Source organism: Symphalangus syndactylus, chromosome 8, assembly GCF_028878055.3.
Source record: "Symphalangus syndactylus isolate Jambi chromosome 8, NHGRI_mSymSyn1-v2.1_pri, whole genome shotgun sequence".
Classification (NCBI taxonomy): Eukaryota; Metazoa; Chordata; class Mammalia; order Primates; family Hylobatidae; genus Symphalangus; species Symphalangus syndactylus.
In genome coordinates, this window is record NC_072430.2 from 48,145,258 (window position 1) to 48,167,931 (window position 22,674).

Here is a 22,674-nt window from a genome sequence, read left to right on the forward strand (position 1 = left end):
GGGTGTGGTGTGTGTGAGGAGTGTGTGGGGTGTGGGTGGCGTGTGGGTGACAGCCTGCTCCCCCTCCCTAATCTCATGCCACCTCCCCATGCCCCCCTCCCTTTCACTCATCCCTGTTGCAACCATTCCACGCTGCTTTTGTCCACACCTGAGGGCAAGGTCACAGCTGGGTTGGTGGTGGTGGTGGTCATCCTCTCATGTCCTGGTCAGGGGTCTGACCCAGAGTTGCCCCCACCGTGTCTAAGGCGACTGCTTTGAGCTGAGCAGGCAGGGGAGGGGAACCCTACCTCACCTTGTGTGGTGGGGCTGATGGAGGAGAAGGACTCTTGCTGACTCACACACTCCTGTCTTGTCTGTCTCCGGGCTGGCACCGATGAGGAAAATCTTCCAAAACCCGTGCCCAGTGCCTTCCATCTTCTCCACTGTCTTTCTGTCGCCCAACCTTGTACGGTGGAATGAAAAGGCAACAGCGCCTAATGTGTGTGTGCACGTGTGGTGCACAGCTCGTGTGCCTGTACAAGCATGTGCTGTATAAGTCTGTGTACTGATTTCCCTCATTAGATGAGGACCAACTGCTGTTTGAAAGGTGGGTTTTGGTTCTAATTCTTTCTCTGCTTCCCTCTCCCCTCCTCTTCCCTTACAGGGACTTAGAATGGGTGGAGAGTATTACAGTTTTGTTTATGTAGCTCGTGTTTTAGAGTTCATGGTCTGCTGTTTCTGAGAAAGAACACTTGAAGGCTTGGACTGGATCTGAGAGAAATTCATGAGCCATCTGGGAAAACCCTAAAAAAAGGAGCCGGCAGTGGCTGCGGTCTGACCTGTGCCCTGCTCTGCCCCAGATCTGAGCAGGGCAGGTGCAGTCACAGGACTGCCGGCCACCAAGGTTTTCTTGAGCAGCAGAAACTTGAACATGAGGTCTGTGGGGGTAAGGCTTAGCAAGGCCTTGGGAAGGGGCAGACAGTGTTGTGGAGGGAGGTGACCACAGCTTGTGCAAGAAGCTTCGGAGTATGCAGGCAGAGCCTGCGGTAGGAGAGGAAGCTGGCAAGGTGTGGGCTGCCTGAGGAAAGGGGCCAGTTTCCCTCTGCCTGGTCACTCACCCTGGCCCATTCACTATGAGGAAGCTCGGATGCCTGGTCTGAGATCCCTGCTGATCTGGGGCTCTCTTAGCAGGAACCCTGGGCTTGGTGGCTGACTCAGGACAGAGGGAAAGACCGGGCAGTGGACAGCTGTGGGAAGAAGAAAAAAGCAGGTCTAGCTAGATTTGGGAACGTTCTGGCTAAAGATGACATAGATGAGATCCTCGTGGCATTCATGTGAATCTGTGGGTTGTGGGTGGCGGAGCCACAGCACATCATCTGGCCACGTTTTGGTGTCACCTTGAGGACAGTTCCTCTCTAGACTGTGCCTGTATCCGGCAATTGGATGCTGATTATTAGGGTAGCAGTTTGGCTTGGGATAGCTAAGTACTCCAGGGATAATAATAGTTTTTGTATCTTTTTAAAAATAACTCTCGAATGTACAACAAAGTGTATTGTATAATAGTGCAGCTTAAAGCAGGTCATAAAAAAACATGAAAATTCCGGTTGGGCGCAGAGGCTCAGACCTGTAATCCCAGCACTTTGGGAGTTGAGGCTGGTGGATCACCTGAGGTCAGGAATTTGAGACCAGCTTGGCCAACACCGTGAAACCCCATCTCTACTGAAAATACAGAAATTAGCCAGACATAGTGGCGCGCACACCTGTAATCCCGGCTACTCGGGGGGCTGAGGCAGGAGGATGGCTTGAACCTTGGTTGCAGTGAGCTGAGATTGTGCCATCGCACTCCAGCCTGGGTGACAGAGCAAGATTCTGTCTCAAAAAAAAACAAAAAAACCCAAAACAACCATGAAAATACAAACTAAAGGAAAGGAAACAGATTTCTAGTAGTCTTCTCCTTTGGCACTTGGAAGCAACATTTTGCTCATTTCCAGAGAATATTTTCTGAAGCCATCAATTATCTGTTACATCTGTTACATTATCTCATGAAGCCATCAATTATCTGTGCATCTGTTACATTATCTCATGTCAGGGCACCTGGTTCTTCTTGCTGGGGCCAGTGCGGCCCATCTCCTCTTCAGGAATAGCCTGAAGCCAGGGCTCTCCTGGGGTTCTCTTCTGAAGTTGCTTCTGAAGCTGCTTCAGTTCCTGAGGTTCTCAGGGAAGGAATATTTCCTCCCCTAGAACACATCTCTCCTTTGAACTTCTGGACTAAAGTGTTGTATTTGAGATTCTTTATGTACTTGGTGGTTCTGGGTGCCTCTCTCCTAGATCCCTCAGAGTTCATGGGGTTCTTGTAGCTGTGAGAGGAAAAAGCTAGAAAACCAGGAATTTGCGGTGATGGGGAAGGCCTGTCACCCCTAACAGCCTTTCCTTCTGCTCCGGGGATCATGTCCCGTGGGCCTTACTAGGCCTGGTCTTCCCAGCTGACCTCATCTTACTTATCAGGCTGAGGCTGGTGGGTGATGAAGCCGCTTTCATCAAGGGAACACTGGAAGCAGGTCCAACTCACCACCCAGTGGGCTTCTCTGTGGCGCATCCTGCCTGTCGGGGGAGGCAGGCTGCGAGAGGAAGGGAGAGGATGAGGTTCTGAGGATTCTGCCGTGGTTTTTTTAGAAAAATCAAATCTGGACTTAGGGAACCTGCTTCCTGAAGGTAATGTAGGAGCTGGGCTGTCCCTCAAGGGAACCCTGGTGGAGTTTGCAAGCTGGCCTGCCTTACAGAAAGCGCTCTCGTGTCTCCCGTGGTCCTTGTGTGTTATTTCTGAAGGCTGGTTCACTGGTTATAATGGATGGTATTCTCAGTCGGTCTCCTTCTGGAGAGGCCAGCCTGGGAGCAGGCGGCTGAGACTCAGGCTTGGGAACGTGGTTGGATCTTTGTGGAAAGTCCCCAGGAGGCCCACCCGGAATCTCCCCCAGACTTCATCCAGAAGGGAGCCCTTTTGACCCTGACTCTGGAGTAGCCAGCAGGCTCTTGGGGATGGGCGAGGCTCTTGAGGTCCCACAGGACACATGTAAAATCCCACGAATGCAGACCGTAGTCTGCCAGTTTGATGAATTGGCACACATCAGATTTTATGACCATGGAGCCGATGGATCAGGAGAGTAACAAGGTGAAGGTGGCTTTATCCATGAAAATCACAGCCGCAGCTGCTTCGTGCCAGTGATGAGTAGCTGCCAAGGAGTTTCAGCTGTTTGAGTGGCACATCTCTGGCCTAGTCTGCCAGGGTGGCACATCCTCACAAAAACATCAGCCTGGAGGAGGACACGCGGGTCTCTCCACAGCCCCCTGCCCCTGACTCCTTCCCCTTGAAGGGAAGTAGTCTGGGGCTTCCGGCATGTTGCTCCCCAGTCAGCCCCATGAGGCTGCCGGCCTGGTTCCCATGGCCCCGCTTGCTTGCTGGGGCTCCACGTCTCCTAGACACGCTCCAGGAAAAGCATTTCCCTCTTCGTTGCTTCTTGGGATTCCCGGTGGGTGCTTGTTGGTTCTCGAGAGAGATGGCGATCAGTCAGGAGCTGTGGGTGAGAAGCAGCCATGGCATCTCCAGGACAGGGTTGAGGTGGGGGCAGGGGGTGAGGGCCTAAGGATGTGACTCCCTGTCTCAGTTTCTTGAGGCCCAGGACTCAAAGTCCCCACCTCAGGGGACTCTTAGATCACCCTCTGGCCATTCCCACCTTCTCCTTATTGGTTCTCCCAACCCACTCTGACACTTTGCTCTGCAGGTCGTGCCTCCCTTGACCTCCTTGACTGTGTTTCTGACAAGGCCTTTAGGATGATCTCATTCTGCCCCTTACCCCCTGCCCCACACACCCCAGCACAGTCATCCACAAAGCACATGATTTGGTGGGCGGATGTCTTATTCAAGAAGTTCTTCAAGGAAAAAACATTTCCATCTTCCATCTTAGTCATTCCTTCCAATTCTAAGCACGTTCATTCTCAGGAAGCTCTTCCTTACGACCGGCCTCAGTTCATCTTGCTGCAGTTGAGACCTGTTTTGTCTTGTTCATCAACCAGTTGTGAGGTCCTCTCTTTCAACCTGTTAATCCAGGGATCATTTTTCATCTGCAGGGCACCCTTCTCCAGGGTCCCAGGATGCATGTCTGTCTTCTCACAGATATCAGCTTCTCCCACCTCCAGGCTGTCTTCCTTTCTACCCTCTGGCCCCCAAAAGGCTTTGAGTTCACTTCCCCCTTGGTGTAGGGTTGGAATGTATGCAAGAACACAGCTGGATTTTAAAACCACCTATTCGAAGTGGACTCAGGAATGCTGGGTCCCTGCTGGTGTTAGGGGTACAGTAGCCCCCACAGCTGCAGAAGGCGCTCTCCCACTAAGGTTTCTTGGTCTTTGCCTGGGATTGCCATTCAGTCCCCTTTCCTTCCCTTTGCTGCTGAGGCCGTCTTGGGTCCCTGCTAGCCCAGCACACAGCGCATGATGTGTGCTTAGCTGTCCGGGAGGGGCCTGTGCTGGGCTTGCTGGGCATTGAGCCCATACTTGGTTGATCCGGAAGTTTGGACTTGAGTATAGTAGAATGTCCCTCAGTTTTCTCTAAAGTGCTTCAGGCTTTGGGCCAAGAGCCTTGGGAGATTCTGCAGGGATCCCGAGAGGTCCCATGATTTCTCATTCAGCACTTTATCCCAGGACTCCCAGATTTGAATTCCCACATCTCCAAGATCCTGGAAAATCCAGCCAGAGGTCCTAAGCCCTGCAATTCCAGTGCCTCCACTTGGAATTCCAGGATGGGCATGAATTTTCTCACCTCTCCACCTGACCTGAGCATTTTGATTATATCAGTCATTGGATTAGTTTCTTCCCAACCTGCAGGTTGGGACTTAAACTCAGGCTGTTCTCCAGGGGCTCAGTTCAGCCATCAAGATCTCTGTCCAGGCTCACTTGACCCATGGGACCTGGTCATGGGCTGGCAAGGAGGATGGTAAGGAGAGAGGAGGAATGTGATCTCACAGCCTTCTTAATTCCCTTCCAACCACAGGGAGCTGCAGGGATGGGAGGGGCTTTGTCAGCACAGGTGTGTACCAGGTGCCCCGGCTGCTGGGGCTGGCTGGTTGTGACTCTCTCTGTCTTGTCGCCAGGCGGAGACAGCAGCCAATCGCATCTGCAAGGTGTTGGCCGTCAACCAGGAGAACGAGCAGCTTATGGAAGACTACGAGAAGCTGGCCAGTGATGTGGGTACCCCCTGGGTTCACCTGGCCTGACTCTAGCAAGAGTCAGTCCCCTAGAACGTGCACCTCCAAATCTTTCCTTGGAGCATAGTCCCAGGCTGGTATAGTTGCTGATCCCAATCCTGCTAGTCCAGGGCAGCCTGAGCTCTGCTGTGGCTCTCCCAGAAAGTCGTGAGGTGGGGGCAGAGGCCAGTCCCTGAGTTATCATGAGCCTAGATGATATCCCTTTGCCTCTCAGGGTCTTCTTGTTTTTTTCACTTGTCAAGTGAGAGCTGAGCCAGGAGGTGTCAGAGCCTTTCCAGCCTGGTGTACTCTTAGTCTGTGAGTTTTGCTTCAGTGAGAAAAGGAGCACATTTGGTTCTAAGAGGGTGAGGGCAGGGTTTTTGGTAAATTAGTGCCAGCTCAGGCTAGCATAGCAGCTACCAAAAGTGGTGGCTGTCCCCCACCATTCAGGAAACAGGATCACACAGTGCTGGGTTTCCTGTTCTGCCACTGGCTACATTTGGGTTAAGCCTCCTCTTCTTGAAAGAATTCAGCCCTTTGAGCTGCTCAGCCCAGCCTCTTGGTGGATCTGCTGCCCAGCATAGTAAGAACCCAGGTTCTGGAGCCCAAGCGCCTGGGTTTAAATTTCTGCCATTCCAGCCAGGTCACCTTGGCAAGTTACAGGACCTGGTAGGGCCTCGGTTGCCTCCTCTGCAACATGCAGATGATCACAGCCCTTAGCTTCATAGTGTTTCTGTGATGATTCAGATGAGTCCATGTGTGTGATGTGCCTGGCCCCCTGAAGGTGTTCAGTGTATTCCTATTGTCATGTGCACCCCTCCACCTTCTCCACCACCATCACCTTGGCCCAAGGAAAACAGTCCAGGCTGTGCCTGCTTGTGCTCCAGGCCAGCTCTCTGCCCAGAAGCCAGCCACTCCCCTTTTAAGTCAGAGACCCACATTCTAGATTCCTAGGAAGTCAGATGGCAAGAACTTCTGGAAATAGCTGTTAACCCCCTCCATGGTATAGATGAGGAAACTGAGGCCCAGCCAGTTAGAACCTGGTACTAAAACCCAGGTTTCCTTCCTGCCTTTTAGTTGCACTAACTTCACACCAGGTCTATGGGTCTTCCCTTAGCAAAGCAGGGAGGTTGAGTGATATGACTGTGAGTCGACGTACCCTAGCAGCCAGACTTCACGAAGCCTGTGGTTCTCAGAGGGAACAGCCTGGAAGCTGGCTTCATGGCCTGGGAATGTCGGTAGTTGGGAAGGAGTGTGCTATTAGGAGAGACCCCTTCCCCATGTGGGAAGGGCTGTTGGGAGGAAAGGGAGGCTGGCCCTAGCACACTCCCTCCCCGCGTCCTCACCTCCTGCCCCCACCGCCTTCCCGCCCTAGCTGTTGGAGTGGATCCGCCGCACAATCCCGTGGCTGGAGAACCGGGTGCCCGAGAACACCATGCATGCCATGCAGCAGAAGCTGGAGGACTTCCGGGACTACCGGCGCCTGCACAAGCCGCCCAAGGTGCAGGAGAAGTGCCAGCTGGAGATCAACTTCAACACGCTGCAGACCAAGCTGCGGCTCAGCAACCGGCCCGCCTTCATGCCCTCCGAGGGCAGGATGGTCTCGGTGAGCACTGGGGGTGAGCCTGGGCCCCCAAACTGGACTGCCTCCACCTCTGAGCTGCTCCTAGTCGTGGTCAAATTCAGCTTTATGGGGGTGGGGATGGGCGTGTTTGCTTCTACCTACATACACTGCTCCAGAAGTCACTTCCCCCTTCCAGTTACCACCCAGGCTCAAGCCCAAACTCGGCCATGCCGGGCAGCCCCCTCTGCCCAGACCATTCTGAGTCAGGCTTATCCTTCCAGACCCCTGAGCATCTGCTCCAGACCTCCCTCTCACAAAAAATCATCCCTGTGAACACAATGCTTTTGACACCCTGAACCCGGGCATAATTGAATCGCAGTAAAGTTGATTTCTACTTCCATGGAATCTTAAGTAGTTAAAAAATATTATTATTTAAGTAATAGTTTTGTGGGTTTTTTTGGGTAGTATATTTCAAAGATACAAACAAGCAAAATACAGAACATGGAAATTACTGAAAATCTTACTACCCAGTATCAACTTTAAAAAAAATGATTTTAATCTTTTTGGTTTTTTCATGTAAATATTTGAGGGAATCCTAAAGCATATGTATTTGAAATTAAACATTTTTCCCCGTTTTTGTACTCAAGTGTCCACTGACAGGTAACTAAAGCCTGTTTTACATAATAAGCTGCTTTAAGAAAACCCCCAATCTTACGTTATATTCTGACCAGCTTTCCATGTCATCAAATACTCTTCTTTTAGGTTATTTTTGTTATTCATCCCCCTTGACCCTGTCCTCACAACTTAGGGGAAAATTTCATAAGCCAGAGAAACACACAGAAGAAAATGTAAGAAATTTGCTATGACGGAGCTTTTTGTCCTTAAGGGAAAAGTAATAGGAGTGTCACGGGCACATGACAGGTCTAGAAGGGGAGGGTGAAAGGCAGACAGCACTGTGGGGAGACAGCAGCCCAGGGGGTCGTGGAGGGAGAATACATTGCAAGTGTGTATGCAGTTTGGAAAATTGCAGTCATTTCCGGGCTCCAAGGCTGAATTAGGTGGCCAGAGCCACTGCTAGCCTAAGGGTGCTCTATGAGAATTAGACAAAGTACCCTTTCTGGGGGACAGATGTAGCTTGGCCTGCTGACATGTGGTGGGGAGGGTGGCTTGTAGGGTGCAGCCCCAGTGACTGTCCAGCTGGGCACCGTTGCACAAACTGGAGGCATGGCCCTGTCTGAAGGGGCGTGTGGGTTTGCACTCAGCATCTGTCCTGCCAGAATTCTGGCCGGCTCACCCAGGCCGGGGTCTCTGTAGGCTCCAGGTTACTGCCCACAGGCCTGAGTCCATGAATGGATCCAGGACCGTGGGGTGGCTGGGCAGCTCCAGTGCCTGCTTGCCTCATTGCGCATTGTTGGTCTGTTTACCTGGGGGGCCCTTTGCCTTAGCACATGTGTGACCTCTGTGATGGGTTAGAGTCCTATGGGAAACCAGTCCTAATCAGGGAGAGTCTAGGGCCCTTTCCCCACAGGGCTCTATTCTCAAAGTCCCATAGCTGGGTGACCAGTGTAGATACAGGTCCCATGTCTTGCCCAGGAGGCCCGGCTCCTGGGAGCCCAGGAAATACCAGTGGGAGATGGGAGGTAGGGTGGGGCAGCTTGGCTGGGGTGGATAGGGGGCAGAGATAGGGAAGAGGCTCTTCCTGGAAGGCATGGGGCACCTTCAGGGGTCTAGGGGGCCAGGGGACCTGAGGCCTAGGCCCGAGCCAGACCCTGACCCTGTACCTCCCATCCCCACAGGACATCAACAATGCCTGGGGCTGCCTGGAGCAGGTGGAGAAGGGCTATGAGGAGTGGTTGCTGAACGAGATCCGGAGGCTGGAGCGACTGGACCACCTGGCAGAGAAGTTCCGGCAGAAGGCCTCCATCCACGAGGCCTGGACTGATGGTGAGGCCAGCCCAGCCTCCTGCCTCCCCCCAGGGCTTCACTTTCCTACTCTTCAGCCCAGCCAGCAGCCACTACGCTATTCTTTGCTTTTTGTTTGTTTCATTTGGTCTGTTACTAGTTCCATGGCTTTAGGCAAGTTCATTAGCCTTCTGGTCGCCTCAGCTTCCTCATCTGTAAAGTGAGGATAATAATAGTACCAACCTCACAGGCTTGTAAGAATTGAATCGGTTAATACATAACGAAGTTCTGAGGAGAGTTCCTGCATAGCGCAGTGCTGTGTGAGTGTTCACTTTGCAGTCAAATCCTCTACCCGCTGAGTGTTCACTGTTTTTCTGTTTTTTTTGGAGGGTTTTTTTGAGATGGAATTGTGCTCTTGTTGCCCAGGATCGAGTGCAATGATGGAATCTCAGCTCACTGCAACCTCCGCTTCCCCGGTTCAAGCGATTCTCCTGCCCCAGCCTCTCTAGTAGCTGGGACTACAGGTGCCTGCCACCATTCCCAGCTAATTTTTGTATTTTTAGTTTCACCATGTTGGCCAGGCTGGTTTTGAACTCCTGATCTCAGGTGATCCACCTGCTTCTGCCTCCTAAAGTGTTGGGATTACAGGTGTGAGCCACTGTGCCCAGCCGTATAATGTCATCTTAAGGAATTATGTCTGCAAAACCCTATTTCCAAATAAGGTTCCATCTTGAGGTTCTGGGTTGACATGAGTTTTATGGGGGACCCCATTCAACCTAATTTAGCCTCCTCATAGGGTTGTTGTGAGGCTTAAATATTATAGTACATTGCATGCTTATGATTTTCATCTGTTCAGTTCTTTTTCCTCTATTTCCTGGCCTCCAATTACAGTGAACCAGCCTTTGCCTTAGCACATGTGTGTCCCTGTTACTCCAACCTTGAGGCTCTTGGGGACGTGTCTGGTGTCTGCTTATTGTCAGCTAAGGTGAACTCTGAAGAGAGAGGATCATACCTAGGATAGTATTTTCCCCAGAAGCTGGATCAGGGCCGGAGGTAGGGAACAGGCTGCCCATCTGCTGGGGCCCCTCAGGCCATTTCAGCTGGAGTCTGGGACAGACCCATTGGCCGGCGGAGCTCAATGCCCTAACACTCCCCCATTCAACCCTGTTTTGTACTCCTCAGACCTTAGGTTGGAGATGAGAAGGAAGAACCATACCCCAAGGCCATTTGGGAGTGGCTTGGCTTGGTGTAGGGCAGCGGTCCCCAGCCTTGTTGGCACCAGGGACCAGTTTCGTGGAAGACAGTTTTTCCACGGAGTGGGGAGGAGGCAGATGCTTTCAGGATGACTGTTCTACTTCAGATGATCAGATTCTTCAGATGAGATAGATTCTCATAAGGAGCACACAACCTAGATCCCTCACATGCGCAGTTCATAATAGGGTTTGAGCTCCTGTGAGAATCTAATGCCACCCCTGACTCAACAGGAGGTGGAGCTCAGGTTGTAATGCTCACTCACCTGCTGGCTCACCTCCTGCTGTTTGGCCCAGTTCCTAACAGGCCACGGACCGGTACTAGTCTATGGCCCAGGGAGTGGGGACCCCTGGTGTAGAGGATGGGAGTGTGCTTGACTGGCTAAGGGGGGTTGGGTCTAGTTCCCCTTTGTAAGTACAAATGCTGGGCTTTGCACACAATGGTAAGAGGTTGCTGCCCCTACATGCACTGTGCGTGTATGGAGTTATTTATCCAGGCGTGGACGGGGCAGAGTGGAGGCGGCACAATGGGGATTGCACTGATTCATCACATGCTTCTATCGGGTTCAGCTCACAGCCAAAGTACAGAGCAAAGATTGACCTCATTGGCTTGCCAGCCACCAGCAGGGGCATGAGAAGTGCTGGCATGCTGGCACAGCCTCTGGGGAAAGCAGTTTGGCCACATGTATTCAGGCCTACCAATTTTACTACACTCTAACCTAGGAATTCCATTTCTTGAGACTGTCTAAAGAATCCATCCTGGGCGTGAGGAGTGGCAGTGGCCAGGCAGCCCAGTTTCGCAAAGGCTCTCAGCGCGCCGTGGCCCACAGGCACCCGGCACGTGCCCTCCCTGCCACCAGGATGTCCAAGAGGAAGGTCAGCTCTGCTGAAGGAGCCGCCAAGGAAGAGCCCAAGAGGAGATCGGCACGGTTGTCAGCTAAACCTCCTGCGAAAGTGGAAGCGAAGCCAAAAAAGGCAGCAGCGAAGGATAAATCTTCAGACAAAAAAGTGCAAACAAAAGGGAAAAGGGGAGCAAAGGGAAAACAGGCCGAAGTGGCTAACCAAGAAACTAAAGAAGATTTACCTGCAGAAAACGGGGAAACGAAAACTGAGGAGAGTCCAGCCTCTGATGAAGCAGGAAAGAAAGAAGCCAAGTCGGATTAATATCATATACCACGTCTTATCAGTGGTCCCTGTCTCCCTTCTTGTACAATCCAGAGGAATATTTTTATCAACTATTTTGTAAATGCAAGTTTTTTAGTAGCTCTAGAAACATTTCAGGGAGGAGGAAATCCCACTTCATCCCATTTTTTAAGTGTAAATGCTTTTTTTTAAGAGGTGAAATCATTTGTGGGTTGTTTATTTTTTTGGTACAACCAGAAAATAGTGTGGGATATTGAATTATGGGAGGCTTTGACTGTCTCGGGTGTCAGCTTAACATTCCATAGATGAGGGGTTAGTTTTTATATCCTATAATACAAAGCATATTAAATGGCAATATGGAGTCAGTCCTGCATTTAATGTCTTGAACATTTTGAATTACTTCTATTCCCATGCTGTTTTTTAGTAGAATTGTTTCCTAAAGAAAATCACTCTTTGATCATGGCTCTCCCTGTCAGAACTATGTGCACTCTGTAACATCTTTGGTTGTGGTAGTCCTGTTTTCCTGATAACTTTGTTACTGTGCTGTGAAAGATTACAAATTTGAATATGTAGTGTACGTGCTATTCAGTCGTGAACTGGTGGGCCGTATGTAACAGCTGACCAACATGTGAAGATACTGGTACTTGATAGCCTCTTAAGGAAAATATGCTTCCAAATTTTAAGCTGGAAAGTCACTAGAATAACTTTAAAAAAGAATTACAATACATGGCTTTTTAGAATTTCGTTACGTATGTTAAGAATTGTGTACAAATTGAAACATGTGTACTGATCCTCAACCAATAAAATCTCAATTATGAAAATACAAAAAAAAAAAAGAATCCATCCTGAACATGGAGACATCCACACTAGGACAAGCTGAGGGGCCAGCGCCCCACAGTAGGGCAGTGAAGGGTTAGGGCAGTGGGCGTGCAGCCTTTCAGCAGACATCTACATGAGAAGACTATGGAGCCACGGTAGAAATTCCAATAATGTGCCGCTAATTTTTTTTCTTTTTTTTGAGATGGAGTCTTACTCTATCACCAGGCTGGAGTGCAGTGGCTCACTGCAACCTCCGACTCCCTGATTCAAGCGATTCTCCTGCCTCAGCCTCCCAAGTAGCTGGGATTACAGGCATGCGCCACCACGCCCAGCTAATTTTTGTATTTTTAGTAGACACGGGGTTTCACCAGGCTGGCCAGGATGGTCTCCATCTCCTGACCTTGTGATCTGCCCGCCTTTGCCTCCCAAAGTGCTGGGATTACAGGCGTGAGCCACCGCGCCTGGCCAATGTGCTGCTAAGTATTTTAAAAGCAGAACACATAATTTATATATGCCCAAAGAATATCCACATAAGGAAAGACTGAATAGGAGTGGATAAGTAGGCTTACCTGTAATTTTTTTTCTAAACTTGATATATTACCATTCTGTTTTAAAGAAGAAAGAGTAGGGGGAAGGAAAGAAATGCCGCCTGGGGACACAACCTTGGCTCCCAGCCCAGCCTTATTTATTGAGATGGGCTGAGCATCCCAGCAGCAGAGGGTTGGGTATGTGAGTGAGGGAGGCCGGGCCAGCCCCCATCCTGTGCCTGTCAACTTCACAAGGCAGCTGGTGAGCGTCGTCTAACAATGGCCCTGGGAGGTCATTTCTTGTTCCTGCTTTCCTCCTGTGGAAACAAATTTAAGAAATGCAAGACCTGCTCGTGCCCTGTAGAGAGAGGGCAGTGTGTCTGAGGGTCAGAGAAGGAGCTAGCCACTGTCGGGTTCTGTGCAGAGTGCACTGGACACGCTGACCCCGGGAAGGGGTCCCTGCAGGGCTGCCGGCAGCCAGTGACGATAACGGGACATTCTAAAGGCAGGGTACCCCTGAGGTGCTTGGGTTGTTTTTTTCCTGGTTATACCAGAGTTTGTGGATGGCTGTGTTTCCCGCTGTGTGTATAGTGTCATGCCCTATGCGTTCCCACAGACTCCTGCGTAGCCCTCCTACGTAGACACTTTTATGGCCTTGGAAGTGCTCTGAGGAGAGTGCTTTTCCCCGTTGCGCCCGTGGGTGGATGTTCTAGTTGCACATCTGCTTTTGCACCCTGCAGATCCCTGCACAGTGGGAACCTCCTTGAGAAGCACTCCCAGAAGTGGAGCTCCTGGGGCCCTGAGGGGTGGGCGGTTGGGACCAAGGAGATGCTTCTCACTCCTGCTCAGCCATGTGGCCCTCTCTCGACCCAGGCAAAGAGGCCATGCTGCGACAGAAGGACTATGAGACTGCCACCCTCTCGGAGATCAAGGCCCTGCTCAAGAAGCATGAGGCCTTCGAGAGTGATCTGGCTGCCCACCAGGACCGTGTGGAGCAGATTGCCGCCATCGCACAGGAGCTCAAGTAGGTGGCCCCAGACACCCCTACCCTGTGGTGCCCTGTGGTGAGAGGCCAAGGCTGGGCTTTCTCAGCTGCTGGGGGAGGTGGGGGTGTGGCCGTGGAAGGTGGGGAGGGTGGGTACAGGTGGATGGAGTCAACGCAGAAGACAAATATCTCTCCTGGTGGGGAAGGAGCCCGGGACCACTGCCTTCCTGTTGAAGGCCACCAGTTCTCGCCTGTAGCTAGTACAGGAGCAGAGGGTGACCAAGACTTGGTTCTGAGCTTTCTCGTTGGGCCTCAAGGGCTCCCTGCCATTGGCCATTGGGGTGAAGACTGGTGTCACCTCCAGCCATGATTGGGGAAGGGGTCTTCTTTGGTCTCCTCTCTGCCAGTCTCCTGAAAGAGGGGAGGGGTGGAAGGAGTGCCTGGAAGGTCTCTTGAAGGGAGTGCCCCTGGCTCTTCCCAGCACCACCAGCCACCCCACTGACAGCCTCAGGGAGAGGGAGATGGGCCGTGAAATTAACCTGGGTCCCCCGACTTCCTTGTCTCTTCCCTCCCCAGTGAGCTGGACTATTATGACTCACCCAGTGTCAACGCCCGTTGCCAAAAGATCTGTGACCAGTGGGACAATCTGGGGGCCCTAACTCAGAAGCGAAGGGAAGCTCTGGAGGTGAGGGGTCCCAGAGGGAGATCTAGGCCCATATCCGGCAGCCCTGTGGTGCCTCTTGCTGCTTCTTGACTCTCTTTGCTTTGGGCTAAAAGACTCTATGGGTTCCCCAGACCTCCCCCAACCCTGGCCTAAATGTGGAAGATTCACTTTGGCACAGGATTTGGACTTCACCCTCATGGCGATGCCTCCTCTCTTGCCCTCATGTGTCTCATCCTCCCAGTTTAGTGTGCTTTACAGCCCAACCCCAGCCATTTGAGAACCCTCCTATTCTACACACCAGACTCTGGGGAGCCAGGCCAGGTGACTGTGATGTGAGATGGTTCATACCACCTGGCAGGAAGAGCTTGTTCTTTCTGCCTGATTGAATCAGTGCTTCTAGATCTGGGGCTCACCAGGAGGATCTTGATAGGAGTGGGGGATGATTCTGGACATCACTGTACTAACCCTCACCCTATTTGGCACTCCCAGCGGACCGAGAAACTGCTGGAGACCATTGACCAGCTGTACTTGGAGTATGCCAAGCGGGCTGCACCCTTCAACAACTGGATGGAGGGGGCCATGGAGGACCTGCAGGACACCTTCATTGTGCACACCATTGAGGAGATCCAGGTGAGCCCCACCCCACTCCCCAGAGGCTGGCTCCCCTGGGGCCCCTGGCCCATGCTATGTGGGTCACTTTTGCAGGACTGCCCCTGAGGAAGAGCATCCCAAGGATTTTATAGACCCAGAACCTTTGCATTTGACTTATTTTGACAAGATAATATATGTGCATGGTCTAAAATTAAAAAAAAAATTAAAAAGGTTTATGATAGGGTCTCCCTCTGACTCCTTATCCTCCAGCCCCTAGTTCTCTCCCCAAAGGTAAGAATTTGACTACAGTCTCTGCACACAAGCAAATATGTTTGTTTCCAAGCTTTGTACCCTTTTTGTATAAAACAAAAAGTACCTTTTATTATATACCATATTCTGAACCTTGATTTTTATTTATTTTATTTTTTTAGAGACAAGGTCTCACTCTGTCACCCAGGCTGGGGTGTAGTGGTGGGATCATAGCTCACTACAGCCTCCAATTCCTGAGCTTAAGTGATCCTCCTGTTGCAGCCTCCCTAGTAGGTGGGACTACAGGCTCACATCACCATACCTGGCTAATTTTTAAATTTTTATTTTTGTGGAAGTGGGTTTTTTTCTTTGTTGCCCAGGCTGATCTCGAACTTGTGGCTTCAAGAGATCCTCCCATTTCAGCCTTCCAAAGTGCTGGGATTACAGGCATGAGTCACTGTGCTCAGCCATGAACCTTGATTTTTAATGTAACATTTATTTGGAGCTCACTTCGCATCAATTAGCAGCTTCCTCAATCTTTCATGCAGTTGCAGAGTACTGGATTTAAAAGGTTTTGCCAGGAGCTAAGGAAGCCCATGTTATGGGAGGTCATCTGGGGAGTGAGCCTCTGGAGCAGCCCTTCTCCCTGACCTGTGAGGTGGTGAACATGCCAGAAAGGTTGCTGCTAATTTGACCAGCCCTAAGGATGAAGCTGTTGCTTTTGATGACTGTGGCTTCACCTTCCTGTGGCCATACCTGCCATCCCGATTCTCAGCCACAAGAATCTTTGAATTGATGCCTCCTGGTCTCCCAGCTGGTGTGGAACTCAACCTCCATGGCCCTTCCACTCACTTCTAGTGCTCCCTTTGTTCCTCTTGCCCACATATTCCCATCTCTGTCCAGGGACTGACCACGGCCCATGAGCAGTTCAAGGCCACCCTCCCTGATGCCGACAAGGAGCGCCTGGCCATCCTGGGCATCCACAACGAGGTGTCCAAGATTGTCCAGACCTACCACGTCAATATGGCAGGCACCAACCCCTACACAACCATCACGCCTCAGGAGATCAATGGCAAATGGGACCACGTGAGTTGAAGGGCATGGGCCGAGCCATCGTAAGTTTCATAAAGGCAGGGATTTTTGTCCATTTTAATTGATTTTTGTCAATTTCATTAAAAATTGTCATATAGTAAACACTCATTGTTTGTCCAAATGTCAAATGACTAGATTTCCAGAACAGGTTGACACCTTTACTCCTGTTCTGTTACTGACCGGCCCTTCCCCTTCTGGGTCCTCCATTTCCTCACCTGGCACATGGGCAGATGGCTGACCTGTCCTGAAAGTCGCCTTGTTGTTCCTGCCCCAGGTGCGGCAGCTGGTGCCTCGGAGGGACCAAGCTCTGACGGAGGAGCATGCCCGGCAACAGCACAATGAGAGGCTGCGCAAACAGTTTGGGGCCCAGGCCAATGTCATCGGGCCCTGGATCCAGACCAAGATGGAGGTGGGTCCCATGCTGGGAAGCAGTGCTGGGGCTCCCACCCTCCCCACACTGTCCGAGCCAGCCAGGCTGCCTGTCTCCCTGGGTGCGACACATGGAGGACTGAGGCCCGGAGCCCACCATGGGTCTGCTGTCCTGTAGAAGGCTATGGGGGCCTATGTGAGGGAGCCCTGCTGGCAGTATTTGATTTGGGAGCAAAGACATATGAGGACACCACTAAGAAGCTGCCTGTGGGCTCAGGCCTGTAATCCCAGCACTTTGGGAGGCCGAGGCAGGTGGATCACCTGGGGTCAGGAGTTCGAGACCAGCCTGGCCAACATGGTGAAACCCCGTCTCTACTAAAAATACAAAAATCAGCCGGGTGTGATGATGCGTGCCTGTAATCCCAGCTACTTGGAGCCTGAGGCAGGAGAATCACTTGAACCTGGGAGACGGAGGTTGCAGTGAGCTGAGATTACGTCATTGCACTGCAGCTTGGGCAACAGAGCAAGACTCCATCTCAAAAAAAAAAAAAAAAAAAAAAGCTGCCTATGGAAGTCCCATAGGAGGGTCAGTTCCTGAGCGCCCGATCCAGCTTAATCCCTTTGATGTCTCTTGTTGACCAGGCCTCCCCTTCCTCTCCTCCTCCCCCTTCTCCTGAACAATGAGCCTGGCCAAAGAAGATGATTGATCTTCCCAGAAAGAGAACTGAACCCCAGTGGAGCACAGAATTTTTTGCTGAATTGTGTGGGGTAGATAGTGGGGTGATTTAGCAGATCAGGAAAGGGGCCCTGCTTGGCTAGAGCACGGCCTCTGAGTTCCTTAAGAACAGAGACCATGTTGAATTCACATTTGTATGTGTCGCCCCCCGCACCCCCGCCAGCACATTGTCCTTAGTAGACAGGCAGGAAATATCTACTGTATTGAATTGAGTGGACAGAAAGTGCTTTCACAAACAAGGGTTGTTTACATGGATGAATAACAGACAGAAATGGGTATTAGGCCTGGCCTGCAGGGATGGATGGGATTCAGGTGGGCCAGGGCAGGCATCCCAGGAGGCGGAACAGCAGGAGCAAGAGCATGGGTACTGAGGAGGTGAGTGAGGTCTGCCGAGGCTACGAGGATTCTGGTTCAGTGGGTCCCTGAGATAGACAAGACTTGGGAAAGGGGCATTTGAATGGCAAGCAGAGGAGTGAATATTTAGGTTAGAACTGACCCTGCATCCCCTTCCTGAGGCTGACAGGTACCTGAGAGTTGGTAGGTATTTCATCCAATGATAACAGTGCTTGTTTATATACCTCTGTGGTGCTGTTTCCATACCTAGGAGCACCCATGCTAAAAGTGTCTTACTAATTATCAGTGATGGCCTCCTTAGGGCTGGGATGGGAACTGAGAATCATTTGAGGGCTTAACAAGTGATTTTGGAGGCCCCAGTCCCCACCCTATGGGAGCAGAGTGAGGTGGTCTGACAAGGTGCTTCCTTCCCGGTGACCAGGAGATCGGGAGGATCTCCATTGAGATGCACGGGACCCTGGAGGACCAGCTCAGCCACCTGCGGCAGTATGAGAAGAGCATCGTCAACTACAAGCCAAAGATTGATCAGCTGGAGGGCGACCACCAGCTCATCCAGGAGGCGCTCATCTTCGACAACAAGCACACCAACTACACCATGGAGGTGGGTGGGGTTGGCCTTGTTCCTCTTGGGGAGCCCGTGTCTCCTTCTGTTCTTCCTGCTGGGTGGGGAAGTCTCCAAGGGAACAGGTTATAGTTGGAGGATAAATTCACTTCACCCCTGGAGCCTCACATCTTCAATTTTTAGTACCTTCTGCTTTCCCAAGGAACGTGTTGAGAATGCACATTTCTAGGCCCCGTCTCTAGAATTTGCTTCACTAGTTCTGGGGTGGGGGTTCAGAACAAGCACTTCTGGTGGTTCTGGGTGCTGGCAGGCTCCAAACACTGGCTCAGGCACCTGCTTTTAAAATGTCTACTTGTTTTAACTGTGAAAGTGTGTGTGTGTGTGTGTGTGTGTGTGTGTCTGTGGGGTTGGAGGTTCGGGGAATCACGCATTTTTTTTGTCTCAATCTTTCCTACCCCCAAATCTGCCCTCCTTCCTGACCTGACCCCCATTGGCAAGTCCTGGTTTCTTTGCTCTTCCAGGCAGAGGCTGCCACCCTGCCCCCTTGGTCATCTAGGGTCCCTGTCCTAGTAGGTTGTCCTTGTCCTGGTTCCCCTTCCTCTGGTGACACTCAGCCACACGGAAGGCCAAGTTTGATGGCTTTGGCCATTTTGATGGTTGGGGAGTAGGGTGGGCAGGGGCCGCCAGGAGCCCAGGCCTGGGACCCCTTTGCTGATAGGCCCCTTGCCCGCCTGCAGCACATCCGTGTGGGCTGGGAGCAGCTGCTCACCACCATCGCCAGGACCATCAATGAGGTGGAGAACCAGATCCTGACCCGGGATGCCAAGGGCATTAGCCAGGAGCAGATGAATGAGTTCCGGGCCTCCTTCAATCACTTTGACCGGGTGAGAGCCCCACCCTGTGCTTTCTTAGTGCAGCCCCCAACCCCTGCCTCAGGGCCCTGGAGGGCACTTCCCCGGGACGTGGGCTGCCATGCAAGTGAGGAGGGAGAGAAAGGGGAAACTGTCAGCCTGCCCTGACTCAATGTACCCCACAAAACCAGCCTTGGAAAACCTGTGTTGGTGCCCCATAAGCTTCCCAGAGAGTGTTCAGACTGTGGGTAGAAAGAGGACCTTTGACCCCTGATCCTTGCTCTCCTACCATGAGGAGTCACCCTTAGTGAAGGCTTGCTGCTCCCTGGCTGTGGAGACAGAGGAGCAGAAGAGAGACTCCTCCTGCCCTCGCTGGCCCCCACCCCTACCCCGACCTCCAGCGGCCTCTGGGACTCTGCCGGGGACATCAGAGGCCTTGGTCCTGGGTTCCCATCCCAGCTCTGGGTCAGGCTGGGTTTTAGTGGGCTGCCCCTTCCCAGTGCCCTGGGGCTTGCGGGCGGTCCCAAGGCGTGGGAGCATGGGCTTGGGTGCTGCCCACCACCCCACCTGCTTCATGGCTCTCTAGGCACCTGGGGGGAAGCCCCTGGGGAAGCCGGGGGGCTGGGTCACTTCTGGGGGAGCTTCTCACCCTTGTGGCTCATCACACCCCACTATGGTCCTGCTCCCTGGAGCAGGACTGCGTGTGCTGGGGGGAGGGCACCCCCTGGAGCCTCATTGGTGTGTCTAACCGTGTGCACTTTTATTTCCCCTCCTCCCCCGCCCCCCCACCCTCCCTCCGCATGCCTGTCCCTGTGTCTCCCCACACACGCCACCCTCCCCCGGGGCATGCCCCCCTCACGGCTCCACCTCCCTGACACCGCATGGCTCGCTGCCTGGCGCACCGCGGCCCCAGGATCACTCCGGCACACTGGGTCCCGAGGAGTTCAAAGCCTGCCTCATCAGCTTGGGTTATGATATTGGCAACGACCCCCAGGTACTCGCCTCCTGCATGGAGCACGCTCAGGGGTGGCGTCTGGGGCGAGAAATAATGCGTTTTTCCTTTTTCTCTTCTCTCTGTCTGGATCTCCTGTCCCCCTCCTGTGGGCCATGGGGCTCGTCCTCTCCTGCTGTCTCTGTCTGCCCCATCACTGGTCCACCCTCTGCCCTCTGCTGTCTTTCGTGGCAACCTGCTGGGTGCCCGCTGTCTTCCGTCCTCGCCACTCTTCATCCCATGGGTGGATCTTTGCATCTCCCTGCTCTGTCTTCTTCCTGTCTTTGGACATTTCCACCGATGTGTGTTCGCATCTTCTCCCGTGTTCCTTTACCCATCCCGACCCCCAAAACCATAAATCTCATCCCTGTTCTGGCCATCTGTTTCTGTCTTCCTGGCCCCGGGCCGGCCCTTCCTCTTCCTGCCTTCCCGACCCTCCTCGTGTCTTGGTACCACTGCCCCCCACAGAAGAAGACAGGCATGATGGACACGGATGATTTCCGCGCCTGCCTGATCTCCATGGGTTACAACATGGTAATGTAAACCCCACCCTCTGTCTGCCCTGGTGAGAAGGCAGCCAGCTGGCGGGAGCAGCCAAGTCCCAGGAGTGGCAGGCTGGAGGCCCTCAGGCTAGGGGCTGCCCTCCCTGGAGGAGCCCCCAGGCCCGTGTCCTTGGGGAAGATGGCTCCCTGAAAGCCGGCCCGGCCACGGGCGTGTGTGTATCCGGGAAGCCTGGCCTCCTCACCGCAGTCTCTGTGCCACTTCATCTTCTGGTACTTCTCACTCCCACTATGGACAGCTGGGCTGACCCTGAGGCTGGCAGGAAGGACTGGTGGTGTGGGACATCCCGGGTTTTGGGTTGGCATGCGTCACCAGACATGGAGCATGGAAACTGAGACTTCCACCTCTGTCCTGGCGGTGGCTCTGGTCGGGCCTGCCACCCCTCTGGATTGTCCCAGGCTGTCCCCCACCCCCCAACCTTCCTAGTCTGTCCCCCCTCGCACAGACATTCTGAGCAGGACAGTCAGGTGACTCCTGAGCCATGGTGCCAAGTGCAGAGCCCACAGGCTGCCCAGCGCAGGGCATGGGGGCATGGGGCTAGGAGCAGTGAACCTGGGAGTAAATCCCAGCCCTGCCGTCATTAGTGTGTTACCTCAGGTGAAGTAGGGGAACTCTACAGGACTGTTACAAGGATTAAATGAAGGAATTTAAGTGCGTGCACGTATCTCGCATGTAGAAAATACAGTGTGGTGGGGAGAGAACAGATTCTAGAACCAGACTGCCTCAGTTCAAATCCCAGTTCTGCTGCTTCCTGGCTGTGTGACCCTGGGCAAGTCACTTAGCCTGTCTGGGCTTCAGATTTCTCATCTATACAATGAAGATAATAAAATACCTATCTTTATGGTTGTAGTGAGGATTAAATGAATTGAAATAAAGCTTTTAGATTAATACTTGATATGCCACATAGGTGTCAGCTATTGTTAATCATTGTTGTCATAGTTATTATCAACATGATTATTTGCTCTAAGAGGAACCCAGGCATCTGCAGGCTGTCGGAAACCCTGAGCTGGGTCTCCCTTCTTGGGTGTTGTGTCCCCATCATACCCTTAGGACAACCCAGGTTAGGTCAGGGGGATGTGCCCTCCTCTTCCAGCCACAGGCTGCTCTGAGCCCCCAGGGTCTTCAGTCCATATGAGATATTCCCAGCAGGCCATGGGCTGATAGGCCTGGGGTTGGCTGTTCCCTCCAGGGAGAAGCAGAATTTGCCCGCATCATGAGCATTGTGGACCCCAACCGCCTGGGGGTAGTGACATTCCAGGCCTTCATTGACTTCATGTCCCGCGAGACAGCCGACACAGATACAGCAGACCAAGTCATGGCTTCCTTCAAGATCCTGGCCGGGGACAAGGTGGGTGTCCTATGGTGTGGGCACTGTGCCGGGGTGGCAGGCACTGGCTGGACTGTGATCTAAAGGGGTGAGAGCTGGAACATGAGCTCCTCAACTGCCCCTTCTTCCAGGGTCCTTTGGCCTCTCCTTGTTTGCCACTTCTACCCATTTCTGTAATGCCTTGGGCTCAGCTAAGGTGTCAGGACACAGGATTAGTATAAGTGACCCTTCCAGGATCGCTGCATGCCAGTGAGGGACCCCATAGCTGGGATGAAATGACGGGTGGCAGATGGGAATAGAGTGGTGTGGATGTGTGATTGGACTCTTGGAGTCCATCTGACAATCCCTGGGACTTCACCCTTGGTATCATTCTGCGCATCGGCACGGACTATAGTGGGAGCAGGAAGAGGGACTGTGGGACACAGGAAGGAAGCACGTCTCTCGTGTTTTCTACCCTGAGCAGTGATCTACTCTGGGTTTCCCAGTCTCCCAAGTACCCTGCAACACTCCATCTGGCAGTGGACGGATGTAGGGGGTTGTCTCCATGGATGCCAGAGGCTTAGTCCAAGTCTCCACTGTTCTGAAATGGTCATTGGTAGACCTGGATGTTACCCAGAACCACAGCCATCTCCAGCCCAGGGACCTGAGGGGATCTGTAGAAGCCACAGATCCCTCGAATATTAGAGAAAAGACTCACAGAGCAGCCAGAAGAAATGGTGGGGGTGGGGTGGGGACCTAGGGTCTGTGTTCTGTAAAAGTCACAGTAAATCCTTATGCCATCCTTCCTTCAAAACTGAAAAGATTCAGGCCAGGCACAGTGGCTCACGCCTGTAATTCCAGCACTTTGGGAGGCTGAGGTGGATGGATCAGGTCAGGAGTTCAAGACCAGTCTGGCCAACATAGGAAAACCTTGTCTCTACT

The 22,674-nt window shown here is 52.5% G+C and overlaps 2 protein-coding genes across 22 annotated transcripts in view; both read left to right on the forward strand.

The window, feature by feature from the left end:
• Window positions 1–22,674, forward strand: part of ACTN1 (actinin alpha 1) — a 106,076-nt gene that overhangs the window by 81,343 nt on the left and 2,059 nt on the right. For 6 of the 21 annotated variants that reach the window (XM_055289029.2, XM_063644357.1, XM_063644373.1 and 3 more), the window contains 12 exons: window positions 5,124–5,216; window positions 6,592–6,822; window positions 8,577–8,724; window positions 13,295–13,445; window positions 13,983–14,091; window positions 14,560–14,700; window positions 15,814–15,996; window positions 16,277–16,411; window positions 17,883–18,062; window positions 18,761–18,907; window positions 19,788–19,868; window positions 21,616–21,774. In XM_055289029.2, coding sequence (XP_055145004.1) covers window positions 5,124–5,216; window positions 6,592–6,822; window positions 8,577–8,724; window positions 13,295–13,445; window positions 13,983–14,091; window positions 14,560–14,700; window positions 15,814–15,996; window positions 16,277–16,411; window positions 17,883–18,062; window positions 18,761–18,907; window positions 19,788–19,868; window positions 21,616–21,774 — 1,758 coding nt within the window. Of the gene's footprint in view, window positions 1–5,123; window positions 5,217–6,591; window positions 6,823–8,576; window positions 8,725–13,270; window positions 13,446–13,982; window positions 14,092–14,559; window positions 14,701–15,813; window positions 15,997–16,276; window positions 16,412–17,882; window positions 18,063–18,760; window positions 18,908–19,787; window positions 20,400–21,615; window positions 21,775–22,674 lie in introns of all 21 variants that reach the window. The other 15 variants (XM_063644358.1, XM_055289030.2, XM_063644368.1 and 12 more) reach the window with 10 other exon arrangements.
• On the forward strand, window positions 10,690–12,054 carry LOC129487744 (non-histone chromosomal protein HMG-14). Its single transcript, XM_055289043.2, has one exon. It carries the CDS (start codon window positions 10,794–10,796, stop codon window positions 11,094–11,096), a length of 303 nt encoding a protein of 100 aa, XP_055145018.1. The 5' UTR covers window positions 10,690–10,793; the 3' UTR covers window positions 11,097–12,054.

What these genes read in the sequence shown, in the direction of transcription:
- LOC129487744 (XM_055289043.2), top strand. Translation starts at nt 10,794, where the DNA reads ATGTCCAAGAGGAAGGTCAGCTCTGCTGAAGGAGCCGCCAAGGAAGAG.